This window comes from Wyeomyia smithii, chromosome 2, assembly GCF_029784165.1.
Source record: "Wyeomyia smithii strain HCP4-BCI-WySm-NY-G18 chromosome 2, ASM2978416v1, whole genome shotgun sequence".
Taxonomy (NCBI): domain Eukaryota; kingdom Metazoa; phylum Arthropoda; class Insecta; order Diptera; family Culicidae; genus Wyeomyia; species Wyeomyia smithii.
In genome coordinates, this window is record NC_073695.1 from 11514816 (window position 1) to 11542059 (window position 27244).

The 27244-nt window shown below is 38.5% G+C and overlaps 5 protein-coding genes across 11 annotated transcripts; all 5 read right to left on the bottom strand.

Moving 5' to 3' along the window:
- Window positions 1-1568: 1568 nt before the first annotated feature.
- LOC129720949 (rab GTPase-activating protein 1-like) lies at window positions 1569-27244 on the bottom strand. 3 transcript variants are annotated; one of them, XM_055672909.1, is made up of 11 exons: window positions 27082-27244; window positions 10677-10765; window positions 6863-7563; window positions 5814-6249; window positions 5540-5739; window positions 5013-5365; window positions 3993-4946; window positions 3221-3928; window positions 2920-3162; window positions 2691-2855; window positions 1569-2632 (listed from the first exon to the last, which is right to left on the bottom strand). In XM_055672909.1, the coding sequence occupies exons 3-11, from the start codon at window positions 7356-7358 to the stop codon at window positions 2429-2431; spliced, it is 3759 nt and encodes a 1252-aa protein (XP_055528884.1). In that variant the 5' UTR covers window positions 7359-7563; window positions 10677-10765; window positions 27082-27244; the 3' UTR covers window positions 1569-2428. The 3 variants fall into 3 exon arrangements, with proteins under 3 accessions (XP_055528884.1, XP_055528883.1, XP_055528885.1); XM_055672908.1 differs by lacking the exon at window positions 10677-10765; XM_055672910.1 differs by lacking the exons at window positions 5540-5739; window positions 5814-6249; window positions 10677-10765.
- On the bottom strand, window positions 7691-10001 carry LOC129720955 (zinc finger protein 761-like). The gene is made up of 3 exons (XM_055672920.1): window positions 9410-10001; window positions 9228-9346; window positions 7691-9170 (listed from the first exon to the last, which is right to left on the bottom strand). Exons 1-3 carry the CDS (start codon window positions 9590-9592, stop codon window positions 7766-7768), a joined length of 1707 nt encoding a protein of 568 aa, XP_055528895.1. The 5' UTR covers window positions 9593-10001; the 3' UTR covers window positions 7691-7765.
- On the bottom strand, window positions 11584-26949 carry LOC129720954 (zinc finger protein ZFP2-like). 4 transcript variants are annotated; one of them, XR_008727321.1, is made up of 6 exons: window positions 16396-16771; window positions 16214-16332; window positions 13475-16156; window positions 13293-13411; window positions 13105-13235; window positions 11584-13047 (listed from the first exon to the last, which is right to left on the bottom strand). XR_008727321.1 is itself a non-coding variant. In XM_055672919.1 (6 exons), exons 3-6 carry the CDS (start codon window positions 13664-13666, stop codon window positions 11828-11830), a joined length of 1662 nt encoding a protein of 553 aa, XP_055528894.1. In that variant the 5' UTR covers window positions 13667-16156; window positions 16214-16332; window positions 16396-16753; the 3' UTR covers window positions 11611-11827. The 4 variants fall into 4 exon arrangements, 3 of the variants coding, with proteins under 3 accessions (XP_055528894.1, XP_055528892.1, XP_055528893.1); XM_055672919.1 differs by having other exon boundaries at window positions 11611-13047; window positions 16396-16753; XM_055672917.1 differs by having other exon boundaries at window positions 11615-13235; window positions 16396-16748.
- On the bottom strand, window positions 18548-20616 carry LOC129720956 (zinc finger protein 883-like). The gene is made up of 3 exons (XM_055672921.1): window positions 20299-20616; window positions 20117-20235; window positions 18548-20060 (listed from the first exon to the last, which is right to left on the bottom strand). Exons 1-3 carry the CDS (start codon window positions 20440-20442, stop codon window positions 18626-18628), a joined length of 1698 nt encoding a protein of 565 aa, XP_055528896.1. The 5' UTR covers window positions 20443-20616; the 3' UTR covers window positions 18548-18625.
- On the bottom strand, window positions 22623-25567 carry LOC129720959 (zinc finger protein 718-like). 2 transcript variants are annotated; one of them, XM_055672928.1, is made up of 4 exons: window positions 24230-25567; window positions 24051-24169; window positions 23741-23994; window positions 22623-23593 (listed from the first exon to the last, which is right to left on the bottom strand). In XM_055672928.1, exons 1-4 carry the CDS (start codon window positions 24368-24370, stop codon window positions 22734-22736), a joined length of 1374 nt encoding a protein of 457 aa, XP_055528903.1. In that variant the 5' UTR covers window positions 24371-25567; the 3' UTR covers window positions 22623-22733. The 2 variants fall into 2 exon arrangements, with proteins under 2 accessions (XP_055528903.1, XP_055528902.1); XM_055672927.1 differs by having other exon boundaries at window positions 22624-23994.

Below are 27244 nucleotides of genomic sequence, written 5' to 3' on the forward strand. Positions count from 1 at the left end.
GAGTCATCGTGGGAAACAGGATAAATTGGGGAGGATGGACAAGCTAAGGATCCTCCAAACTTAGACGAGGTGAAAAAAGCTTGCAGAGAGCTAAAAAACCACAAAGCCGCGGGTTAAGACGACTTTCCGGCTGAACTTTTAAGGTGAAACGGGACGTGGTCGCGATCAACTCGAATGTTGCAATCTAATTTTCTCTTGATTTATGAAGACTACGTACATGAAACTTTGATTAATTGTTTTCACAACTGTTGCATGCCTGAAGTAGCAATTTGAGTGCTGTTTATTTAGTGGAAGCCGAGTATGGCCTTAAGAGAAACTACCTACGGATTAGCTGGAAAGACTCGCCCAATATATAAGAAGAGATTGTAGCAATTTTCGAAGCATAACCCTTCACAATTCCGCATATAAAATTATTTCTCACATCCAGTTCCGTAGACTGAGGCCATTGCAGGAAGCTTTTGTTGGTGAATACTAGTGCGGTTTCTAGGCGGGACGATCTACAACGATCCATATATTCACTCTAAGACAGCTCCTCGACAAGTTTCGGGAACACAACTTGCAGGCATATCATCTGCCCATAAACTTCAATGCGGCGTACGATTCAATGAAATGTAATGAGTTGTGGTAGATTATGCTTGAACATGCTTTCCCAACAAAACAGCTTAAGTTAATACGTACGACTCTTGACGGGATTTCACATCAAGCGTCAACATAGCGAGTGAAATTTCGGACGCTTTTGTGACGTTGGATGGTCTGAAGCAAGGGGATGGACTTTTGAACTTGCTGTTCAACAGCAGCCTCGGTGTTAATCGTAAAGCTGTGGAGGTCGTTATGGCACTCAAAAGGGAAGCTGCGAGAATTTGACTTACCATAAACACTAACAGATTTTGTGGTAGTCCTACGAGCGTTGGTGCTGGATACTTTCAAAGTTATTGATGAATTTGTTTATCTTGGTACACTTGAAACGTGTGATAACTAGATGAGCCGCGAAATTGCAGTTTCGGTTCCGCAACCTTTAGATCCGTACGAAATTTTCGCTCTACATGACGCTGATCCTCTCGGTGGCGATCTACGGACATGAATCTTGGACGTGGAAGGAACCCAATAGGCGAGCGCTTAGGGTCTTCAAGCGTAGAATCCTGCGAACACTACTCGGAATCACGAGCTGTACGAAGTACACAAACTCGCTGATATTGTGCATCTGATAAAAAACGGCAGGAAAGTCTCTTACTTTGCCTTATACTAAAGTGCTACTTGCATCTTTCGTAAAGTTTTTGCGAGATACGTTAAGTTTTTGATGAAACAGTTCTATTGTTTTTTTTTACTAGACCAAAAATTTGTCGTTTTCTTTCACCCCTTTGGCATCACGTCATGCTTCAATGGCTAACATCTCAACATATGTGTAAACGAGATAGCATATCACCGCTTCTTTTCATACATCTTTATCTTACTGCTGACAGTGGGCACAAATTAATTTGAGCCCAGGACATGAATTCATTGTCATTCACTGTTACTCGATATAGGGATGCCAAAGGCTCGTTTTCTTTCATCTAAATTTCACTCCTACATTCTTTATAGCGATTAATATGCTTAGCTTATACACTTTATTTTTTTACATCGCATGTATTATTTATTGATGCTTCGCATGCTAAGTCGAACAGAGATTTAATAGTTACAAAGAGATTACCCAAATAGCATGTGTTTTTCCATGTGGTCGCAATTTTTGTGATTACTAAAAGGTTATACAATGTTTCCGGAGAAAGCGCTACCGACACAACAGTGTGTACTAGGGAACCTATAAAGAAAGCTTAGTGCCCAGTAGAAAACTGCAGGCGTTATAACATGTTCAAGTAACTGAGAGTCTGTGTGTGTTCTATTAATAGTATCCTATTTTCTTTGTTTATGAAATATGTTTGAACATTCGAAATGAAATGCATTACTTCTGTAAAGTTTATTTTTGTACGGTACTGAGTACATATGTTTAATAATTTTTGTCTGGATTTTATGATCAAAAACAATGTTTCCTAACTCTGCAAACGATTTTGTAACGTTAACGAAACCAATTGCACAACGCGTAGTTTATGATGATACATAAACAGAAAAGCGAATACTAAGAAGCAGATTGGTACGATAAATTAACCGGATGAAACAATTCCACATTTCACAGTTCGTTTGAACGTTCGTTTTTTTAGAGCAGAAAAAAGCTCAGTTTAAGAATTGGTGCCAAGCTCTAGCCGCAATCTGGCAAGAGCCTGATCACAAGCTTTAAAAACCTTATGTAACGCGCGTTCAGCATTCTCTAGATAAAGATCATGTTTGCATGGCTTATACTGCACTTATAGGTAGGTAGGGGTTAACGGCTAAATAGTACTTTATCAGTGTTCTTCTGCTAAATTTATTAGAGTTGCAGTTTCACTGCTGGCTGGATTCACTTAAGACTGTGACACCTTTGCGCGGAGTCTCTAAACAGCTGGCTATCGCTGGTGACTGGCGGTACCTCTAGACTAGCGTGTCCCGTTTCCCCAACACTGACCGTGTCGAACGAGGTTTGCGCTAAAGTGTGGCGTTGGTTCAGCTTGTTACGCAGCTGCGTTTGCGCGGGGAGCGTCGAGGCATGTTCACGCATTTTTACCTGTGAGAGAAAAGTGGCTGTGAATGTTTGAGCAGCGGCTCGGAATTGCGATACTTACATTCGGGTCAGCATACGACTGAAACGTAGGCATAGGTGCATTGACATCTCGCCTTGTCACTACTTTTTCTTGAATGGAGTTCAATGTTTTCGAGAACCACGGCTGCCAGCTGCTGCGATTCGATTGCATCTCGGTAAGAGTAGCGTTTAGTTGATGATGGAGGTCCTGAAACAATGTACATATTATATTAGGAGATGTATGAAAGCTGAATTTAAAAAGCAGTTCTTACTTGATTTTTGCATTCAGCTTCGACTTGCGCCAGCTTAGCCTGTGCCAGCTCTAGCTCCAGCTCTCGTATCCGCTGGGTAGCAATCAGTAGTGGATCTAGCGGACCCAGGTTACTTTCTTGATGCATGGTTTGATCATTGTTATTTTCATTATTCGCATGTTGCAGATTTTTTCCGTAATTTTTATGTAACGGAGAAGATTTCGGTATGCTAGATGAACACTTTGAGCAAACCGAGACTGTTTTCTGAAATTTAAAAAGTTTTCAAAACTAATTTATAAAAACATAAGCAAAGGACGCTTACTGTGAGATCATCCAACATTTGATGAAGTTTGTTATTCTCGTGTTCCTGTCTCTGGATAATAGCTTTATAGTCCATGATGATTCCACTGTTTTTCTTTTCGTCCTTTATCAATGCTTCCAACTTTCCGTTCAAAGTTACAATTTCCAGTTGCATTTTTGCCTTCTCCTCATTAAACTTCTGTTCGTATTGTTTCATTTCGCGTTCCTTGCGTTCGTTTTCTTCCTTCTTCGCCATATACTCGAGTTCGTACTTTTTCAACTTCTTAATCTTACATTCGAACGATAGTTTCATCAGTCGTTTGGCCTGGTTTTCGCTTCTACATTTCTTGGGTAACGTTACGCGGAAGTATTTGAGGATTCCCTCGAAGTCCAATTCGAGTAGATCCTTTTTGCACACCGATAATAAGGTCAGAGCGACCTGGAACAGGACTGTAATACCATCCAGTAGAAAAACGTCCAATATGTAGAACACAAAGTACAGCGGAAACCTAGCCGTAAATAGCGTTAGGAACCACTGGCTGGCGAACATGTGCGATTCCACACCAGTGTTGTAGAAGTGCTCAGAAAGATCCGGCAGATGGTCCTTCATGAGACGATTCAACTGATACAAACGTAGATAGAGTGACTCGAACCCCAGTTTGTACATATCGCGGAGACCGTAGTTGTACATGAGAGCCACCAGCACGCAGAAAGCTTCTTCCTCGGGCATCTGTTGAGCAGAAAATTTGTAACATTATTAAAAATGTGAGCTGTATTATTTACAGTCTACTTACATGAAGCAGCAAACTGGCCGCAATAAAACTCAATCCTTGGCAATAGCCAACCTCAGTATCATAAACGGCATACGCTTTGGACACTTTATACAGACTATCCTGTCCCATTCCCCCGCTCTCCTTGAAGAACTTGTGTGCCGGAAAAGTTCTATTAATGTCCCGCTGGATTACGTTCTCGCAGCTTGTTTCTTTGGTGATCAGTAGTCGATATGAATCGATCATCTCGGTTTTGTTTTCCACGTTGGCCAGCTTCTGCCAGATAGTACCGCGCAGAATGTCCGGAATACCACAACGGACCAGCTGCGTCAGATTCCGCGGACGTTTATCCAGATTGTCGCGATCCCACTCCACTAGAATCTCATTCCAATCGTCCAGCAGAGCTGTCGGACAGTCACGGGAAACTTCTCCCGTACCACTAAGCAGTGGTTCGTCCCCGTCGGAGCTGTAGTCGGGACTGGAATCATCAAATTCCATCGACTGCACGCTAGCAGACGTTTTAAACGACCAGGTCTTGAAATTGAGATTCAGCGATAGTGAATTGGGGGCCATTTGTTCTACGATTTCATCCGAGTGATCAATCGATTCCACCTTCCAGTTACCTTCGCCGCTCTCCTTCAAGGTGAGATAATAGTGCATGACCAGCAGTCGTTTATTGGTGAACAGATTTTGCATTATTCGAAGTTCACTTTGTGATAAAATCATGACCGATGCCTCGATCACGAACCGCACCGGTTCTTGGATCCCTTTAATGACTAGATCAACAGCTACAGTCAGACTCTTTTTCTGCGTTTCGGTGTTTAGCTGCTCGAATGCTTTGTCGTTTGCTTTCCATTCCGCTCGGATTTGGTATGGCATTTGGGCAAACGATGCGCTCGAATTGAGAGACGTTATCGAAGCGGACATTTGATTCGGCGCGGGTGTTGTTGTTTCCGGTTTAATGTAACCCATGTTAACCTTTGAAATTGAAAATTTTTATTAGATAAACATTCTTTTAAGATATTGATAAGAATAAGAACAAACCATGTCTAAAAGCTGCATATCGGCTTGCCGTACAATTTTCCCTGGGCTGAGTAAAACTCCAAAGCACCTTTCAATATACAAGGCAGGATAGAGCTCGGAAGGAATTTGTTTGACGACGATGCAAACTTCCTTATCGGTGTTACATCTCAGCCGGAAGCTAGCTTTGGCATCGCGGGGAACTGTCGTGTAGCTACTTTTGTCCTTCTCCTTGATCTCCAACGATATACTGAACTCGTACATGGCCGATTGAATTGGATTGCCAGCACTGTCCGAGGTCATGTCGGCCAGCGAGGTTGTCATACTGGCCGGAATGCTGGAAGGGAGCACACGCTGGAAGGCCTTCGCAAAACAGGCTGTTCGAATGCAAAGGAGAAAAAAAACAGATGCTTTCGTAAATTATGCATAAACTTGATAAAACATTGTCGGTAATTGCATTCATAAGATAGCAAACAAGCGAAGCAAACAGCAGTGAAAGCTAAAGTGCGAAAACAATATGTGCCTGTGGGAACCACCGTTCATCAACTAACCGTTAACTTGAGTAACCGCTTCCGGGATGTCACACCTGAAGACATGGCACTGGTGACTGGTAGTTTCCTGTGATTCTCCGTGCGACCAAGTGAACGCGAAACATGCTTGATTCGGCGTCCCAGCCGGTCCACGAGCGAAGAAGATAATCCGATGCACCTCGTAGGTGGCAACGACTGTGTTAGTTTCGCCGTCGTAAAGCCTTAAGAATGCAACGAAATGATATCACAAATGAGTTCTCTACATGCATGTCGTTCAAAAGGGTGCGAAACTTACACCACCAATCCTTCCGAGCGTGTCGGAATGCTAACGGACACTTTCATACCGAGTGGTGACTGGGCGGAATGGGTGGCGTTCATTTCAGCCACTTTTTGCAGCACTTCTTTCTCCGACTTGGGCGTCTTGATGCCGGTCGCTCCCAGGTAGGACACCCCGCTGAAAATCGTGCACTCCTGGTCAATGTCGGACAGTTCGTCGTCAGTCTCTGCTGACACTGGGTAGTGATCCGATTTCATGGCATCTTTTTTCTCGGTCATTGGGCTGGAATCGAGACAGTCGTAGAAAACTGACTGACCGACGCGGTTTTCCGGTGACAGCAGATTGGGAGATTTCTCCTCGAAGGCGGCGCTAGACGGTCGAAGCTTTAGTCCTCGGAGCGACAACTGTGGCGCTGTCGGTTTTGACGTGCTACTGGGAATACATTTAACGGGTGCTATATGGAAGAAAATGATATTGCGGGAATGCGAGAAATTGTTAGTTTAGGGAGCGACCTTTTTTGTTAACGATGAAAACTAAAGGCGAACATATAAATATAGCACTAGTAATGATGAAGCTTGAAATAAACAAAATATTTCTGTTAGAGAAAGAAGTTTGATTCGAGCTGAAGTAGTAGCGAATGTTTCCAATTCCGAAAGATATTTAACAACTATAAATCAGTTTGGTTGAATTTTCTCGTTTCCATTAGCTTTTTTGTAGGTAAAAGTGATAATTTTCCCCCGTAACCAATAACCTAAATATTGTAATATCAACAGTACTGTCGACCTTTTCTTATCGTAAGGGCAGTGTCTGTCACATCTATATTTAAAGCATTAAAAGCAAAAGCGTAGAACATGTAACGATTGCGATCGCACTGTCAATAAAGTATTCCCAAATAAAAGTGAACTCGAAGCATCGCCACCAATTAGAACCTCAAACTCACATTTGCCTTGCATTAAAAAAAAAAAAACAAAAACGATCGCATTAAAAAAACCGCCACACCAAGCAACTCGCCCGACTGTGTAGAAGCGATCACCTCTTCACCGCACCCGCCCCTCTCTGACACTTACTTTTGTTTGCACTTCCCGGCTCGCCATCGCTAGCGCTGAGCGTGCGTTCTTCGTCCAGCTCGTGTATGACCTCATCCATATTTTTCTCCAAATCCAACACGTTTCCGTTGCCTTCAATGTTTAGAATGGGAGAAATTGCGTCCAGTTTGGCTGGTGGAGCCGCAGCAACCAGATTCACTACCACTTCGTCCTCCTCGAAGCAATCGGTTAGATTGAGGTCCGCAAATTGTCGCGTTTCGCGCACCGGATCCGCCCGACCACCTACAGTAGATGTTCCAGCAGTGTGGACAATGTTCAGCAGCGGCGACGGAAGTACGTCCCCAAGCGCTGGAACCTCCGGAACTATTTCGTACTCTCCGCTGGTGGTAACAGAGTCGGACGATTTAATGCTCAGATTGTCGTCTGTTTTCTGCGCGGCGCTCAATTGAAGCGTGGCTGTTGTTTCTTGCTTGCTAGGCGTGGTACTGCTAAGTTCGGCTAATTTGCCATGCTCCATTTTACGACAGAGCAAGAGAGTTGCTGTTTAATATCAATACAGTCTTATTGTAGGATTTTTCGGGGGAATGTTGTGATTTGTTCTATTTTTTCTTGACTATTTCTTCAACGCAGTGGTTGTCGAAGGAACGGGTCGAAGCGGAGTATTACGAGTTGAGTGTGATGTATTTGCATTTTCAATTGTAGAGGTGTAAATTTACGAAAACCTGAAACGAAAAATTCTGTTGACATATGTAGGTTGTAGACACTAAATAACAATGATTGCAATGTTAAACGCAATAGGTTGTATAGGTTTTTAATTTTCACTTCTTTCACTACTATTTTAAACACAGGTTAATTTTTGAGTATTCTTTATTTGTAATCAATACAAAAGTTAACTATATCAAAACCATTTCCAACCACTTTGACCTACTGATGCTTCTTCATGTGTGCGGTCAGTTGCGTGAATTGGCCGTACGCAGCATCACACTTATCACATTTATAGGGAAGGGACGCTAAATGTACCGAACGATAGTGCAAGCGCAAACTAGATGATTTTTTGTACGTTTTGTCACACTCCTTGCAAGCGTGAATGATGTGAGACTCACGATGTCTTTTAAGCTCCCCGATGGTTTCAAAAACTGCTGGACAGTCTCTACACGGACGCTCCTTGCGGATTCCTTCTTGAAGTGAGTTTTTCAAATGGTTTCCGATGTGGATGTTTTTAACTCTTTCTGTTATAAAATAATTCTTCCTACCAACTTCAGCACACATTTCGCATTGAATCATTGGAACATTTTCGGTTGGATGTTTAGCTAGAATATGTCTGCACAGGTGGACTTCCATGCTATAAACAGCAGGACAGAAGTTACACTTTAACTCTCTTTCAGCGGGTGCTATCACGGCAGTTTTGGCCACCCTGTTCTTGTTTCTCCCGGAAGCTTCATGATTTTGAAGATGTTTTCGAAGCGTGTACTTACATTTGAAGCTAACCTTCCCAACGCACAGATCACATGAAAACGGTCGTTCGTCAGTGTGACGGAACTTTTTGTGCATTGTTAGTCCATTTGATTGCGTAAATCGAGCATCACATTCATCACATTTGTAAGGTTTTTCGGCAGTATGAATGCGTTCATGTCTAATCAAGGAACCTCTAGAACTACCCACGAATGTTGTGCAATATCTGCATTTGAACAAAACAGCTCTTGTATGGGTATTTTCGTGTAGTCTTAAGCCGGATGCTCTGCTGAATTTTTTTCCGCAAAATGAGCATACGAATTTTCTTTCCTGCACTTCTATAATGCCTTCATGAAATTTTTTCACATGGTTCTGTAAACAAAGTGTTGACGAAAACTCCCTCGTAACACCGTTTTGTTTGCACTCTTCGCAAGGAATTCGGTCCCCTGTCCTGTAATGAGTACGTTGAAGATGCATGTTCAAATAACGCATTGTCGATAACTCTTCGTTGCAAAAGGTACAAACTGGTGAAACTAGTCCAATGTGCGTCGCTATATGATCATCCCGCTGTTCCAGTGTTTCGAAATCCGTAGTGCAAATATAACAGGTGAAACATTTCTTATCATTGGGTTTGCTTCCTTTACGCCTACGCTTACGACGAAATTTAGGTGGCGGTTGGTTTTGTTTGTCTGTTATAGGATTCGATTTTATTTCACTTCTGACCTCCTCTACTGGGATATCATTAATATTCATCTCGACAAACAAATCCGGTTCAACGTTGATTTCCTCGTCTGCTTCGAGGAAATTGTCTTCGAAAATGCTATTTTGTTCATCATCGGTGTCCGCCGAACTTCCCTCATCTTTGAATTCTAACTTACTGTAAAAAAATACAAATTATTAAACATATCAGTATGTTTCGAACAATAAATTTTACCGATAAAAACTCTTAATAGTGGCATCAGCCTGTAGAATTCGATTTTTCAGCCTGAAGACGTTATGCACGTCGCTGTAGCAAGATTCGCATATTTTGTTCACTTTTTCATCCTCCGTAATCTATTAATGATAGGTGCTATTCGAATTAGGTGAATATTGCAAACGACTAGCTCCAAAACTTACCACAATACCGAAGTAATCTTCCACCAAATCTGGCAGCGGCCGATCATCTATAGTTGTTCCAAACACACAATAATAAGGCTCCTCGTTGTCATCAGCTGTGAGTAAATCTACTAAACACAGTCTACAAGAATTCAGTAGATTCATTCTCCTGGCCGAGGTGACCGAAATTTTTACGACGTTCATGTATTCGATTAATAAATTGAGAAATAAAACCGATTGCAAAAATGTATTGAGCACAAAACAGTTTGCTTTTCGGGGTAGCTGTATGACGTTTCCACACTGAAAACCTTTTTTTATTTACCTTGTGCCTGAAGAATACACGCTAAATTGAAGGCAAGCAGAAAATGGTCGTAAAAAACTTTAAAAGAAGAGCAACTTTTTCAGTATTTATTCATTAGAATTAAAAATCGATATAATGGCCGTAAATTTTGTTTTTTTTTTTCAAGAGAAAACGATAATATTTAGTGTACACAACAAATTCATTCGATGTATATAAAATTTTTACAATGAAGTTGTACAATGGGGTCCTAAAGTTTTAAACGGTTTTCTGATTTTTATATATCGGCTGGAAGAGTGCGATTTTCTGAGCAAAATGTGATTTTTAGAAAATGTTTATCGTTTTCCTTCGATTTTTAAGTGAAGGATAAAAAACTGCTCGAAATGCCTTAAATGACAGGTCTCTCATATACCGTACATGGGCGAAACGTCAACTAAGTGGCCATCCACATACCACGTGAACAGTTTTTTAATGATTTTAACACCCCCTCCCCCTCCCGTGGACAACTGCCCATATAAATTCTAAAAAATTTGTATGGACCGTGGACATCACACAGACCCCCCCAAAGCTGTCCACGTGGTATGTGGATGACCCCTAAGACCTTTCGAGCAGTTTTTTATTATTCATTTAAAAATCGAAGGAATACGACAAACATTTTTTAAAAATCACGTTTTGCTCAGAAAACGCGTTTTTTTTAAATGAAATATAAAAACTGGTATAGCTTAAGGACCCAATTGGGTTGTTCAGGTATATAAGTTTTTATATATCATCCTAAAAAGCTGCGTTTGCTGAGCAAAACGTGATTTAAAAATATGTATCGTTGTCATTTAATCACAATCACAGATAAAACTGCTCGAAATCCATTGAATGACAGTTCGTCTATGTACCAATTGGTCTATGTAATGGATGTAATGCATCCAACAGATTTCGAGCAATTTTTATCCTCTATTCAAAAATCAAAGGACAAATAAGATTTTTTTTTAAACTCACGTTCTGCCGGCACCCGCATAACTGTCCCATACTGATTTTGGTCACTTTTGAGTTATCATCGGGAATCGACTTAATTGTTATCATATTTTCTGGAAAAAAATTAAAATTGATACTTTTGTATGGCAAAACATGAAAAAAATACCAAGTTGTTTTTGTCCCATATTGAAAGTACCCGCATTACAGTCCCACTGCATAGTAGTACAAACTGCAAACATATAATTTTGCTCCAGATTAGTGTGTATCGGTATCGGATTATTTTAGGCATACAGAAGTATGTCATTTATTTAAATAGACTAATGTTGTTTTTCTGTAGTACAATCTACGTTGCCAATGATACTGCCGATTGCTGGTTGAATTTATATGTGATGGGACAAAATATGCGAGTACTTTTGAAATGTACCCGCATATTTTGTCCCATTTTGTCTTTTTTTCAAGTTATATAACGTAAAACCAATCCCATCCATGGTTTTTTGTCCTCAACGATGAACTTGTGCTGCCATGAAACTCTTATGGTCATTGGTTTTGGATGTATTTGCTGAAAATCCGAAAATTCACGAATAATATTAAATCGCCGTTTTCTCAACATGTTGTTTTTCATTATGGGACAGTTATCCGGGTACCGGCAGCGTTCTGCTCAGAAAATCACATCCCTTTAGCTGATATATTTGAAAATCAGAAATCGTGTACAGCCAACCAACACATAATTTTTGCGCTTCGGCAAAATAATCCTGTAGCACGCTTACTTTTGGTTTGAGTTCTATATATATTTTTTTTTATGGTTAAAAATGATTTTTTCTGCAAGGTTAAAAATTAACTGACAAACTTGTTGGAGCTGAAACTAGTTGAATGAAAAATTTTAATGACACAAGGAGGAGCCGCAAATGTGTTTAGCTTCGACAAAGGACACGTGCTCCAGGGTTGTATATGAGAGCCGAGGGAGACTATAGGAATTATATATCTATGTTGTAGTCTTTCCTACTCTGACCTCGGTAGTCTTCTTTGTGAAAAGGGTTAATAACCGAATTAGTTTTATGTTTAATTGTGAACATGTTTCACTACAGTTTCAAACATTGGTAGTTTTTCAGGTATTATTTATTTTTAAGCAGTACAAAAAATAGCCTACTATCAAAACAATTTCCAAATACTTCTGCCTACTGATGTTTCTTCATGTGTGCTGTCAGTTGCCCTAATTGACCGTACGCTGCATCACACTTGTCACATTTATACGGACGGGACGCAAAATGTACCGAACGATAGTGCAAGCGCAAATTAGATGATCTTTTGAATGTTTTGCCACACTCTTTGCACGCGTGAATGACGTGAGTCTGGCGATGTCTTGTGAGCTCCCCGACGGTTTCAAAAACTGCTGGACAGTCTCTACACCGACGCTCCTGGCGGATTTCTTCTTTGAGTGGGTTTTTCAAATGACTCCCGATGTGGATGTTTTTAGCTCTTTCTGTTATGAAATAAGTCTTTCTACCAGCTTCAGCGCACTGTTCGCACTGAATCATTGGAACATTTTCGGATGGATGTTTAGCTAGAATATGTTTGCACAGGTGGATTTCCATGCTATAAACAGCAGGACAGAAGTTACACTTTAACTCTGGTTCAGAGGTTGGTGCTATCACGGTAGTTCTGCTCACGCTGTTCTTGTTTTTCCGGGAAGCTTCATGATTTTGAAGATGTTTTCGAAGCGTGTACTTACATTTGAAGCTAACCTTGCCAACGCACAGATCACATGAAAACGGTCGTTCGTCACTGTGACGGTACTTTTTGTGCATTGTTAGTCCATTTGATTGCGTAAATCGAGCATCACATTCATCACATTTGTAAGGTTTTTCGGCAGTATGTATGCGTTCATGTCTAAGTAAGGAACTTCTAGAACTACCCACGAATGTTGTGCAATATCTGCATTTGAACGAAACAGCTCTTGTATGGGTATTTTCGTGTAGTCTTAAGCTGGTTCCTCTGTTGAATTTTTTTCCACAAAATGAGCATACGAATTTTCTTTCCGGCACTTCTATAATGCCTTCATGGAATTTTTTCACATGGTTCTGTAAACTAAGTGTTGATGAAAACTCCCTCGTAACATCGTTTTGTTTGCACTCTTCGCAAGGAATTCGGTCCCCTGTCCTGTAATGAGTACGTTGAAGATGCATGTTCAAATAACGCATTGTCGATAACTCTTCGTTGCAAATGGTACAAACTGGTGAAACTAGTCCAATGTGCGTCGCTATATGACAATCCCGCTGTTCCAGTGTTTCGAAATCCGTAGTGCAAATGTAACAGGTGAAACATTTCATATTATTGGGTTTGCTTGCTTTACGCCTAAGCTTACGACGAAATTTAGGTGACGGTTGGTTTTGTTGGTCTGTTATAGGATTAGATTTTATTTTACTTTTGACCTCCTCTACTGGGGTATCATTACTATTAATCTCAAGAAAGAAATCCGGTTCAACCTTGACTTCTTCGTCTGTTTCGGGGAAACTGTCTTCGACAGTGCTGTTTTGTTCATCATCGGTTTCCGCCGAACTTTCCTCATGTTCGAATTCTAACTTGCTGTAAAAGGTACGATTTTGTTTAAAATATCAGTATGTTTCGAACAATAAATTTTACCGATAAAAACTCTTAATAGCGGCATCAGCCTGTAGAATTCGATTTTTCAGCCTGAAGACGCTATGCACGTCGCTGTAGCAAGATTCGCATATTTTGTTCACTTTTTCATCCTCCGTAATCTATCAACGATGGGTGCAATTCGATTTAAGTGAATATTGCAAACGACTAGCTCCAAAACTTACCACAATACCGAAGTAATCTTCTACCAAATCTGGCAGCGGCCGATCATCTATAGTTGTTCCAAACACACAATAATAAGGCTCCTCGTTGTCATCAGCTGTGACTAAATCTATTAAACACAGTCTACAAGAATTCAGTAGATTCATTCTGCTGGCCGGGGTAACCGAAAGTTTTACAACGTTCACGTATTCCATTAATAAATTGAGAAATAAAACCGATTGCAAAAAGTATTGAGCACAAAACAGTTTTCTTTTCGGGTTATCTGTATGACGTTTCTCCACTGAAAGCAAGGTTTTCTATTAACCTTGTGCTAAAAGAAAACACGCTAAATTGAAGGTAAGCAGAATAGGGTCGTGAAAATTTTCAAAGGTATTTATTCACTAGAATCGGTATAATGGCTGTAAATTTAGCCTTTTCAAAAGAAAACGATAATATTTAGTGTACACAATAAATTCATTCGATGTACATATATGATTTCTTTTTTAAATGGAGTGATACAATTTGGTCGCTTCGATATATAAGTTTTTATATATCATCTTAAAAAGCTGCGTTTTCTGAACAAAACGTAATTAAAAAAAAAAAATATATGTATCGTTGTCCTTAAATCACAAATAAAACGGCTTGAAATCCATTGAATGACAGTTCGTCTATGTACCAACTGTCATTCAATGCATTCAACAGATTTCGAGCAATTTTTATTCTTCATTTAAAAATCGAAGGACAAAAAAGAATTTTCTGAAAACCACGTTTTGCTCAGAAAATTACACACCTTGTAACTGATATATAATAATGAGAAAACGGTGTTACATTTAAACTACACATTTTATGCGCTTCGGCAAGAAAATCCTGTAGCACACTTACTTTTTGTTTGAGAGTTCCATATATTTTTTTTTATGATTAAAAATGATTTTTTTTCTGCAAGGTTAAAAATTAACTAACAAACTTGTTGGAGCTGGAACTAGTTGAATGAAAAAATTAATGACAACGAGATGGAGCCGCAAATGTGTATCAGCTTCAACAGACCAAGGACACGTGCTCCCGAGTGGCATATGAGAGCCAAGGGAGACTATGAGAGTTAGATATCTATGTTTTAGTCCTTCCTACTCTGACCTCGGTAGTCTCCTATGTGAGGAGGATTTATAACTCAATTAGTTTTATGTTTAATTCTGAACTTGTTTCACTACAATTTCAAACTTTGGTAGATTTTTAAGTATTATTTATTTTTAAGCAGTACAACAAATAGCCGCAAGCTACCAAAACAATTTCCAAACTCTTTTACCTACTGATGCTTCTTCATGTGTGCTGTCAGTTGCGTGAATTGACCGTACGCTGCATCACACTTGTCACATTTATACGGACGGGACGCAAAATGTACCGAACGATAGTGCAAGCGCAAACTCTTTTGTCTTTTGTACGTTTTGCCACACTCTTTGCAAGCGTGAATGACGTGAGTTTCACGATGTCTTTTGAGCTCCCCGATGGTTTCAAAAACTGCTGGACAGTCTCTACACCGACGCTCCTTGCGGATTTCTTCTTTGAGTGGGTTTTTCAAATGGTTCCCGATGTGGATGTTTTTAACTCTTTCTGTTATGAAAAAAGTCTTTCTACCAGCTTCAGCGCACTGTTCGCACTGAATCATTGGAACATTTTCGGATGGATGTTTAGCTAAAATATGTCTGCACAGGCGTACTTCCAAGCTATAAACAGCAGGACAGAAGTTACACTTTAACTCTGGTTCAGAGGCTGGTGCTATCACGGCATCTTTCCTCCTACCGTCTCTAGATTCCCCAGAAGTTTCATGGCTCTGAAGATGTTTTCGAAGCGTGTACTTACATTTAAAGGTAGCCTTCCCATCGCACAGATCACATGAAAATGGTCGTTCGTCAGTGTGACGGTACTTTTTGTGCATTGTTAGTCCATTTGATTGCGTAAATCGAGCATCGCATTCATCACATTTGTAAGGTTTTTCGGCAGTATGAATGCGTTCATGTCTAATCAGCCCACCTCTAGAACTACCCACGAATGTTGTACAATATCTGCATTTGAACAAAACAGCCTTCGTATGAATATTTTCGTGTAGTCTCAAGGTAGATGCTCTGCTGAATTTTTTTCCGCAATAAGAGCATACGAATTTTTTTTCCGGCACTTCTTTAATACCTTCATGAAATCTTTTTACATGGTTCTGTAAAAAAAGTGTTGATGAAAACTCCCTCGTAACACCGTTTCGTTTGCACTCTTCGCAAGGGATCCGGTCCCCTGTCCTATAATGAGTCCGTTGAAGATGCATATTCAAATGACGTATTGTCGATATCTCTTCGTTGCAAAAGGTACAAACTGGTGAAACAAGTCCAATGTGTGTCGTTAAATGATCATCCCGCTGTTCCAGTGTTTCGAAATCCGTAGTGCAAATATAGCAGGTGAAACACTTCTTATCATTGGATTTGCTTCCTTTACGCCTACGCTTACGACGAGGTTGAGGTGGCGGTTGTTTCAGTTCGTCTCCTTTAGGATTCGATTTTATTTTTCTTTTGACCTCCTCTACTGGGGTATCATTAATACTCATCTCGAGAAACAAATCAGGTTCAACTTTAATTTCCGTGTCGGGGAAATTGTATTCAACTCTAATGCTGTTTTGTTCATCATCGGTTTCCGCCGAGCTTTCCTCATGTTCGAATTCTAGCTTACTGTAAAAAATATGATTTTGTTGAACATATCAGTATGTTTCGAACAATAAATTTTACCGATAAAAACTCTTTATAGCGGCATCAGCCTGTAGAATTCGATTTTTCAGCTTGAAGACGTTATGCACGTCGCTGTAGCATGATTCGCATATCTTGTTCACTTTTTCATCCTCCGTAATCTGTTAACGATAGTTGTTATTCGTATTGGGTAAATATTATAAATGACTCGCTCCAAAATTTACCACGATACCGAAGTAATCTTCTACCAAATCTGGCAGTGGCCGATCATCTATAGTTGTTCCAAATAAACAATAATAAGGTTCCTCGTTGTCAACAGTTGTGACTAAATCTACTAAACAAAGTCTGCAACAATTTAGAAGATTCATTCTGCTGCCCAAGGAGAATAAAACTTTCACGACGTTAACGTATTCGATTAATAACTTGAGAAATAGAAGCGATTGTTGAAAAGTGTTGAGCACAAAACAATTTTCAGTCCAGGGTAGCTGTTTGACGTTTGGTTTTGATTTGTATTTACCCTATTTACTTTTTGTGCTTAATGAATACACGCTAAATGGCAGGCAAGTAGTTTTTAGTATTTAGACTGCCTATTCAAATTTTGATTTTTATATGACCAAGATTATCAAAGTTAGTAAAAAATAAATAGTACCGAGAAAATATGTATGTAAGTTACGACGTTTGAAACTTGCATGCAACTTAAAGGTGGAAAAAAGGTTGCAGAAATATTAAAAATTGAAAGGGAAAGAAAAAAATTGGGTTGTTTAACTATTCACGGATTTCCGATTTTTATATATCATCTGAAATAGTGTAATTTTCTGAGAAAAACGTGGATTTTTAATACTTTATATCATTATCCTTCGATTTTTAAATGAAGAATTAAAATTCGCTCCAAATCGTTACAATGACAGCTGGTATATGGGTGAACTGTCATTGTAGCGATTTCGAGCAGTTTCAAATCTTGATTTAAAAAGCGAAAGACGATAGAAAAAATTTTTAAATCACGTTTTACTCAGAAAATGCAGATCTTTCAGATGATATAAAAAACTGATATAGCTAAACAACCCAATTAAGCCGTTTTGTAAATAATAGTGGTTTTTAGACAGCGTTTATACGTTTACGTCCACGTGGACACGAAATTTTTTTTTTTTCAAAAATATAAAAATAAAAATATATTGGCCTAGTATGAAAATTCTGAATGATCTGGTTTCAAAGTCGTTTTCGTTTTTTCTCTGGAAAGATTCTTCATACCTGTTGTAAACCTACATGATGATAAATTTTTTTTTTTAGAGTTTTTTAGGCCAATTTGAAATCATTTTTGATAAACTTTGTTAAATCTCTCAGCTAAGCTGTGAGTTGAACTTGGAACCAGATTCATCAATTTATAGAACAACTTTTAGCTAAATTTGGAATCAATTTCTGCTTTACCCTGCCTCTGTTATTTTGGTGATTCTTAGCCCTTAGGTCGAATTACGGCTGGATTTTCTTATGAACTTTCTAGTGTAGGTTGGCTTTCAAAACGTTTATGTTAGTCTCTTGGTGTTTTTCAAGTTTTTTTTTAAATTCGGAGTTATTTTTTCTGAATTTGCCCTGCAGAGTTGTTATAAAATATGTTGATCTATTTTTTATTTATGTAATCATTGACCTCTTTTTCTCCTTTCTCCATTTTGGTTGTCATTTTCTGGATTTTAAGTGTTAGTTTCGACTGTTTCATGTTAAACTCGCAATCATGTATTTTTTGGTTAATTTTTGTCCATTTTTTCTGTCACCAAAACAAATTTCAAATTAGGCCGTTACAAATTTTATTTGCATTTTATGTCACCCCCCCCCCCCCCCCCCTTTCAAAAATCTTGAATATTGGAAGGCGAAGAAAAAAAAAATCTCAAACCGTTTTGTTCATTTCATTATTATTTATATTATTAATTATTATTTATACATTTATTTGAGTGCAAGTTACAAACGTCATAACTTGCACACAAACTTTGATCAAAGATATTTCTTTTTTTTTCGTCTCGGTGTTATTTATTTTTTGCCACCCTCTTTGCTAACTTTGATAACCCTGGACATAAAAAGAATTCGAAATTTGTATCAGCCTTATCTGAGTCAAATTTACGATTGCCTTATTTTTGGTGTTTTGTTTCCTTTAAAGGCGTTTTTAACAGTTTTAACTGAATTTAGAATTTCTATATTCTTAAAGCATTTTTCAGGTACGTTGGGCTTTACAGAATCCATAAAACGGAGCCGCAGGGTTATTTCCGCTTTGACAACCCAAGGACGCGTGCTACCGGGTGGCTTTAAGAGTCAGATACTCAATGCCTCAATTAGTTTTAATGTAAATTGTAAATTTGTTTCACTACTACTATTTATTTTAAACACAGGTAGATTTTTAAGTATTCTTTATTTCTAAGCAGTTCAAAAAATAACTATGCTATCAAAACCATTCCCAAGCACATCAGCCTATCGATGACTCTTCATGTGTGCAGTAAGTTGCGTGAATTGGCCGTACGCTGCATCGCACTTATCACATTTATACGGACGGGATGCATAATGTACCGAAAGGCAGTGCAAGCGCAAACCAGCTCTTCTTTTGTACGTTTTGCCGCACTCCTTGCACGCGTAAATGACGTGAGTCTGACGATGTCTTGTAAGCGCCTCGACGGTTTCAAAAACTGCTGGACATTCCCTACACCGACGCTCCTTGAGTATAACTTTTCTAGGTGGATTTTTCAAATGGTTTCCAATGTGGATGTTTTTAACTTTCTCCGTTATGAAATAAGTGTTCTTACCAACTTCAGCACACATTTCGCACTGAATCATTGGAACAGTTTCGGATGGATGTTTAGCCAGAATATGTTTGCACAGGTGTCTTTCGTGGTGATAAACAGCTGGGCAGAAGTTACACTTTATATCCGGTTCAGAAGTAGGTGCTTCCACGGTATCTTTTCTCATGCCGTCCCTGATTCTTCCGGGAGCTTCATGACTTCGAAGATGCTTACGAAGCGTGTACTTACTTTTGAAGCTAACCTCTCCCTGACACAGATCACATGAATACGGTCGTTCGTCAGTGTGGCGGTATTTCTTATGCAACGTTAGTCCGTTTGATTGAGTAAATTGAGCATCACATTCATCACATTTGAACGGTTTTTCGGCAGTGTGAATGCGTTCATGTCTAATCAACCCACTTCTAGAAGTACCTACAAATGTAGTACAATATTTGCATTTAAACAAAACAGCTTTCGTATGGATATTCTCGTGTAGTCTCAAGTTGGATGCTCGGTTGAAATTTTTCCCGCAATAAGAGCATACGAATTTTCTTTCCGGAACTTCTTTAATACCTTCATGAACTCTTTTCACATGGTCCTGTAAATGATATGTTGATGAAAACTCCTTCGTAATACCATCCTGTTTGCACTCTTCGCAAGGTATTCGGTCCCCTTTCCTATAATGAGTCCGTTGAAGATGCATGTTTAAATGACGCATTGTCGTTACTTCTTTGTTGCAAAAGGTACAAACTGGTGAAACTAGTCCAACGTGTGTCGGTATATGCTCATCCAACTGATCCAGTGTATCAAAATCCGTAGTGCAAATATAACAGGTGAAACATTTAACCTTCTTGACTTTGCTTTTGCATCCTTTACGCCAACCCTTACGACGAGGTTTAGGCGGCAATTGTTTTTGTTCATCTTTTACAAGATTCGACTCTATTTCAATTTTGACTTCCTCTTCTGGGGTATCATCGACATTTTCGTCAAGAAACAAATCATCCGGTTCAACCTTAATTTCCTCGTCTGTATCGGGGAAGTTGTCTTCAACTATAATGCTGTTCTGTTCGTCATCATCGGCTTCAGCAGAACTCTCCAAATATTCCGCCTCAAGTTCGAACTCAAGCTTACTGAAAAAATATGATTTCGTTTAGAAACTCACTATGTATTGAATAATAAATTTTACCAATAAAAACTCTTTATAGTGGCATCAGCCTGCAGAAATCGATTTTTCAGCCTAAAGACGCTATGCACGTCACTGTAGCAGGATTCGCATATTTTGTTTATTTTTTCATCTTCCGTAATCTATTAACGATAGTTGCAATTCGCATCAGGTGAATATTGCAAACGACTCGCTCCAAAACTTACCACAATACCGAAGTATTCCTCCACCAGATCTGGTAGTGGCCGATCATCTATAGTTGTTCCAAATACACAATAATAAGGCTCATCTTCTTCATCAGCCTGGACTAAGTCTACTAAACAAAGTCTACAACAGTTAAGTAGACTCATTTCGCTGCCCGAGATGAGTGAAATTTTCGCGATGTTTACGTATTTGATCAATAAATTGAGAATTAAAACCGATTACTGGAAAGTGTTGAGCACAAAACAGTTTGCCTTTTCGGGGTAGCTGTATGACGTTTGCTCGCTGAAAACAAGGTTTTGTATTTACCTTGTGCTTGCAGAATATACACACTAAATTGCACGCAGGCAGAATAAGGTTGCAAAGAATATTAAAGGTAAAAGCTTTTTGAAATCAGAACAATGGTCGGAAATTTAGAGTTGTCAAAAGAAAACGGTATGGTACGATTTTCTTTTACTGAATAATAAATTTAAAAAATGCTCCAAAAATGCATTATTCCAGTTATTCTCAACCGCGGGCTTAAGTACCTTTTTGTGGTTAACAAAGTCATGATCAATTGGGATATTTAGCTATTCACGGATTTCCGATTTTTATATATCAGGTAAAAGACTGTAATTTTTTGAGCAAAACGTTATTTTTTGACAATTTTATAATATTGTCCTTCGATTTTTAAACGAAAAATAAAAATCGCTCTAAATCGCTTGAATATGGGCTTGACATATGGGTGAACTGGCATTAAAGCGATTTCGAGCAGTTTTAGTTCGTGATTTGAAAACCAAAGGATAACAATAGAAAATTTTTGAAAATCACGTTTTGCTTAAAAAATGCAGCTTTTCTAGATGATATATTATGCATTTAGTTGAAAATTGGAGTTGTCGACTAGCGACATTCGATTTTAATCTTATACCGTACATCATACTTAACGTCGGAAGTAGTGCGCTGTATAGCGCATCTGATTTGCTATACAGCGCATTACTTCCGACGTTAAGTATAATGTACGGTTTGAGAGAAAAATCGAATGTCGCTAGTCGAAAAATTCGACTTTCTACTAGGGCGACAATAATAAACTCATATAGCTAAGCAATCCTATTGGGGTGTTTAGCTATTCACGGATTTCCGATTTTTATATATCATCTGAAATGATGTAATTTTCTGAGCAAAACGTGATTTTTAAAAATTTTATATCATTATCCTTCGGTTTTTAGATGAAGATTGAAAATTTGCTCTAAATCGCTACAATGACAGTTGGTATATGGGCGAACTGTCATTGTAGCGATTTCGAGCAGTTTTAAATCATGATTTTAAAAGCGAAGGACAACGATAGAAAAAAATTTTAAATCACGCTTTACTTAGAAAATGCAGATCTTTCAGATAATATAAAAACTGATATAGCTAAACAACCCAATTGTGGTGAAGTGGGCTTCAGAACTCAATGCATGGATGAAATTTTGACAGGAAGCACAGAATGGGACACCCGAAACAATGTTAAATTCTAAGAAATGGCGCTGTAGTGGTAGTAAAATCGAAATTTCTATGAGCATTTTGCTTATTGACCGGAAAAACTGCTATTAGTTACCTTGTTTTTATATTATTCTAACTTTCTAGTAGTTACTTTTACTATATGCATTCTATCAAATCTTATCAGAAAACTTGATTTTGCTGTACTACTATACTGAGTCAGCGGAGTTTTTCAAGAAAATGTAATGTAATAGAGCCCACTCTTAAGCCTGTATTACAGTCTTTGACCAATGGTCATATATTTGACCTTTTGACATAATGGTCAAATTTATCATAATTGTTGTTTGCCCGTGTTTGCCACATTCAAAAATTGAAGAGTGATAACTCTCTTTGACCAAATTATTTGCCAAAAAGTGACAAATGTTTGACGCTTGTTCAAAGAGTTTAATACAGCCTTTAGTGTTAAACCACATACATAAGATATACGTAACACTGGCGTTTTTTTCTGGTACACGTTGCCCCATAGTACTCCGTACCTCGCCCTGTCAAACTGCTCGATAAATAATGAACAAAATGAATTTTCTTTTTCTCGGCTTTATCGAGCCCCAAAGTAAATCCCATAAGGAGACGTCAAAAAGTTATTTATTTACAAAATCAATGCAGCATTTTTCGAGTAGGAACGAGACAAATGCAGGGCTGCGCAGGTACACTGCCTTCAAAAACAACTCAAACGGTGATTTTATTCAAAGGAAGGTACCATCCGAGTAGTTCATTTTGTACAAACTTTTCCGGAAGATTTCTTACTGAGTGTTATGTATGTCTTATGTATGTGGTTAAACCCTTTTAAAACATGGTAAATATTCAACGAATGAAAAACATGGTTCTAGGAAATCATATATATGTTTATTAGAAGATCGACAAAAAAAAACTACAAAATTCAACTAAAAAAGTCTGTCAACACACAATTCGCATTGATCCAGTTTCAATTCGATGTTTCGCCAATAAAGGTGTCCAACATAAGTGTTTCCATATGACATGTGGCTTTACTCTGCCTGATCCTTCCGGGGGTTTCATGGCTTCGTATATGCTTCCGAAGGGTATACTTGTTCTTAAAGGTAACCTTTCCATCGCACAGATAACATGCAAATGGTCGTTCGTCCTTGTGACGGTGCTTTATATGTAGTGTAAGTTGATTTGATTGCACGAATTGAGCATCACATTCGTTACATTTAAATGGTTTTTCGGCAGTATGAACGCGTTCATGCCTTATCAACGCACTCCTAGTAACACCCACAAATTTCGTACAAAATTTGCATTTGAATAAAACCGCTTTCGTGTGAATGTTTTCGTGTAGTCTCATGTTGGATCCTTTGTGAAAGCTTTTACCGCAGTAAGAACATACATATTTTTTTTCCGGTACTGTTATAATACCTTCATGGATCCTCTTTATATGTTCCTTATGATGCCATGATGATGAGAACTCTTTTGTAATCCCATTTTGTTTGCATGGTTCGCAAGGGATACGCTTTCCCTTTCGGTGATGGGTCCGTTGAATATGCAAGTTCAAGTGTCGCATTGTCGTAACCTCTACGTTGCAGATGGTACATACTGGTGAAACTTGTCCAACGTGCTTCGGTATATGATCGTCCAGCTGTTCCAGTGTATCGAAATCCGTGGTGCAAATATAACAGGTGAAACTTCTGATCTTATCTTTGGCTTTACTCCTTTTGCGAGGTAAAATTATCTTTAGAGGTGGTTCTTTTTTCTGGATAATCTTACGAGAAGTTCCGATTTTACTTTTGATCTCATTTTTTGGGCTATCATCAGTGTATATCTCGTTAGGTAAAACATTCGGCTTAACTTCAATGTGCTCTTTAGATAGTGGTTCTTTTTTCTTGGTAACCCTGCGAGTTTTGTTTTTATTTTTGATCTCATTTTTTGGGCTATCATCAGTGATCTCATTTTTTGGGCTATCATCTATCTCCTTAGGTAAATCATTCGGCTTAACTTCAATGTGCTCTTTAGGTAGTGGTTCTTTTTTCCTGGTAACCCTGCGAGTTGTTTTGTTTTTACTTTTGATCTCATTTTTTGGGCTATCATCAGTGTACATCTGAACAAGTAAGTCATTCGAGTTAACTTTTATGTGCTCTTTAGCATCAGGTAACGATTCGTAGGCTGTTATTTCTTCGTCGAAAATCGCAGAACTTTTAAAAAACTCTGGTTCAAATGTAAGTTCTAGCTGGCTGTAAAAATATGATTTCATTTGGTATCTCAAAATGTATTGGATAATAAATTTTACCAATAAAAATTCCTTATAGCGACATCAGCTTCTAGAAATCGATTTTTTAGCCTGAAGACATTTTGGACGTCGTTGTAGCATGATTCGCAGATTTTGTTCACTTTTTCATCCTCTGTAATCTATTGAATATAGACGCAATTTTGTATTGAGCAAGTGCTGCAAAAGACTAGTTGAGTTACCGAAATACCGAAACAGTCATGTATCAGGTATTGTAGCGGCCGATCTTCTAACGTTGTCTCGGGTATACAATAATAAGAACACCCTGCATCAGCTGTGAGTAGTTCCATCAAACAAAGTCTACAACAATTTATGAAACTCATTTTGCTGCTTGCGGTGATCGAGATTTGAACGATTTCAATTCAGGAATTGTGAATCTAATCGATTATTAAAAAGTTTTGGGCACAACACAGAATTCTCCTCACAATTTTCCAATGCAACTCTCATGTCAGCTTGCTCAAAACGAAAACAAAGTTTTGTATTAACCTTGTGCTGGAGCATACACGCTAAATACTAGTCAGGCAAAATTATGTTTGATAACGCGAAACGTGAACTGAACCGTTCGTATTGGGGATTGGAAATAATTCGTACCATTTTTTTCTATTATGTTAATGGTAAATATAATATTACACTGGAATTATTAATATTTTTGACAAAGAACGGAGAATTCTTCGCCTGCAGATTGAACGAATGAAAATCATACGGCGCCTTCTAAATATGTTGGGTGGTACATAACTTTCCGCTTCAGTGATTTAAACCAACTGTGCACGGTTTTTGCAGAATGAGGCCTGGTATTGTCGTGAAGCAGAATCATTGTGCCATACCGAACTTTTAATTGAGAACGTGCGAGCACCAACGCATCAACTGACATCTATAGAGATCCCCAAGAATGATTTCGTTCGGTTATATCCTACTAGGGTGTTGAGGCCGATGCATGATCCTGCGATCTGTGCTTGGGATTGTCGTTTCACATCAACTTTTCGGCCCAGTCATGCAAAAATCTCTCCCTAGACTGCCGCTGGATTAACATCCAAATTGTTTGGGTCTTCTTCGAGTTTTTTTTACCTTCAAACTGTTCGAGCTACCCATGATGATCTTCGTCTTCCAAGCCGCATTTTCCATTCTATAACCGCGCAATCCGCTTTCTGCACATTCGATTAGCGAGAGCAAGCCGAGGATTGTATATGACGTATGTATTTGAGTAATCTTCACTTGAAATAATCCGATCGAAGTGTGCCACAGAAGAAATTGCCAACAAACAAAATACATTTTACGAAAGTACACAGCAATATCATCAATGATTTTTTTTAATAATTGAAATTGAAAATATCTTAACTGTATATTTTCAGATTGGATTATAGAAAAACCGGGTTTTACGTGTCTGTTTCACATGATGCATTTAAAATACTCAATGTATCCAAATTATGTGAGCTGTAACAAAACTACGAATAGATATAGTAAGAAAGATAATTGTCTGAACATATATTTATCCGTCGAAGTTCAAATTATTAACTAACTTTTGAAATCCGTGGGAATTGGATTGGGTTTACTTTTTTCAGGCATGCACACTTCAGTGAGCAACCGCAAAAGCTAGCAAAAAATTAAAATTCATTCATAATCACATTTAACACTTAAATTTCGATTTCGACATTGGTTGAAATCTTCCTCAGGGAAAAAAATAACTTCTGTTCCTCGTCCTGTGGCTTTTAAAAACATATAACTGTGTGTTTAGTGTGGTTTGGTAGTATTGACATACAGTTATATACTTTGAAAAGCAACAGAACGAGGGGCAAAACTATTTTTTGTTCCCTGAAGAAGATACCAACTGGTGTCAAAATGTTGTACAATTTTTTTTCGTTCCAAAACTGCAAGACCGTTAGCCGAAATCACCACATATCAACATTACGGTCGATCCCTATTTCATATAAAACTGACTGAGAACATTTAATTGACATAGAAGTACATATACGATGTCTTAGTACGCGGCTGGTTATTATTCTTGACGTCTGTGCTTGGCATGCGGTTGATTAATTTTGAGTTCAACCTTGAAACGTTTCATTCATTTTGACTGGAAACCGCTACTCAACTATTTTACTGTATATTCACATACCAGCAAACTTTCATTCCACTTCAATCGAAGTAGTCGAAACATGGATGGGCATTAGGGAACCTATATAGGTTCCCTAATGGGCATTTTTCTAGTTTTTTGAGCTGTACACCTTATAGATAATGTATGAGCATTTGTTATTGACTGTTTGGCCATCACTAGTGGCTAGTACCCTACATGAATTGATAGCAAGTTATTTTTTTAAATTGTTTCTTCAGGTTCGCTTGAACTGATGGAGGTAACCTTGCAACTTAATCTTGCACTATGTTCAATAATCGAATTTGGAACTAAGTTGTAAAACTTTCAACACACAAAAAGCAAAAACATTGCTCACAGCGCTGATATGAGAAACATTTGCATTCCCCATATGTAACCAGTCTGAAACGTAGTTAGATCAGGCACTGCTAAGTGTATGAAACGCCGTTAGTCAGAGCTTTTCTCTCTTTGTTCTGGGGTCATCAGTGCAAGTCAATAGCCTAACAGCAAATTACCGATTTCATTCAATTTGTTTCCGTCGAGGAATTTCACACTTTTTCTGTCACTGTATATGCATAATTACGTAAAAAGAAACAATCAAACGACATTCAATCAATATCGAGCGCCGTCACAGTGGCGGATCACTCACCTGTATGTGTCTATTGACAAAAATATCAGTTCATGCTTCTCAAATTCATTTAACAATAGTGAGTTGAAACAGCTTATCATCATTTTATTATCAGTCTATTTCGTTGAGATTTTATGTTTACCGATCGTTTAGGGAAAAACATTTCATCAAAACATTATCGATCTTCGGAAAACTATGTGTTTTCCACCTTTCTCCACCCCCTACGATGAGATGGATTATTGAGGAAAAATGCTGCTCTGCTATTTTTCAACTCAAAGAAGCATAATTTCACTCGTTTGACGAAGCAAACTCTTCAAACATACCTGCACAGTGGAATTCCAGATGATTTCGGGATATTTACACAAAATTTCACTTGAATAATTACCACTGTAGCACAGAACTAGTGTTTTTTCGCTGCAGAGTAGAACACTTTTTTTTCTCTAGACGACGTAAAGATGAGAGAAGAAGAAATTTGACAACACTCGC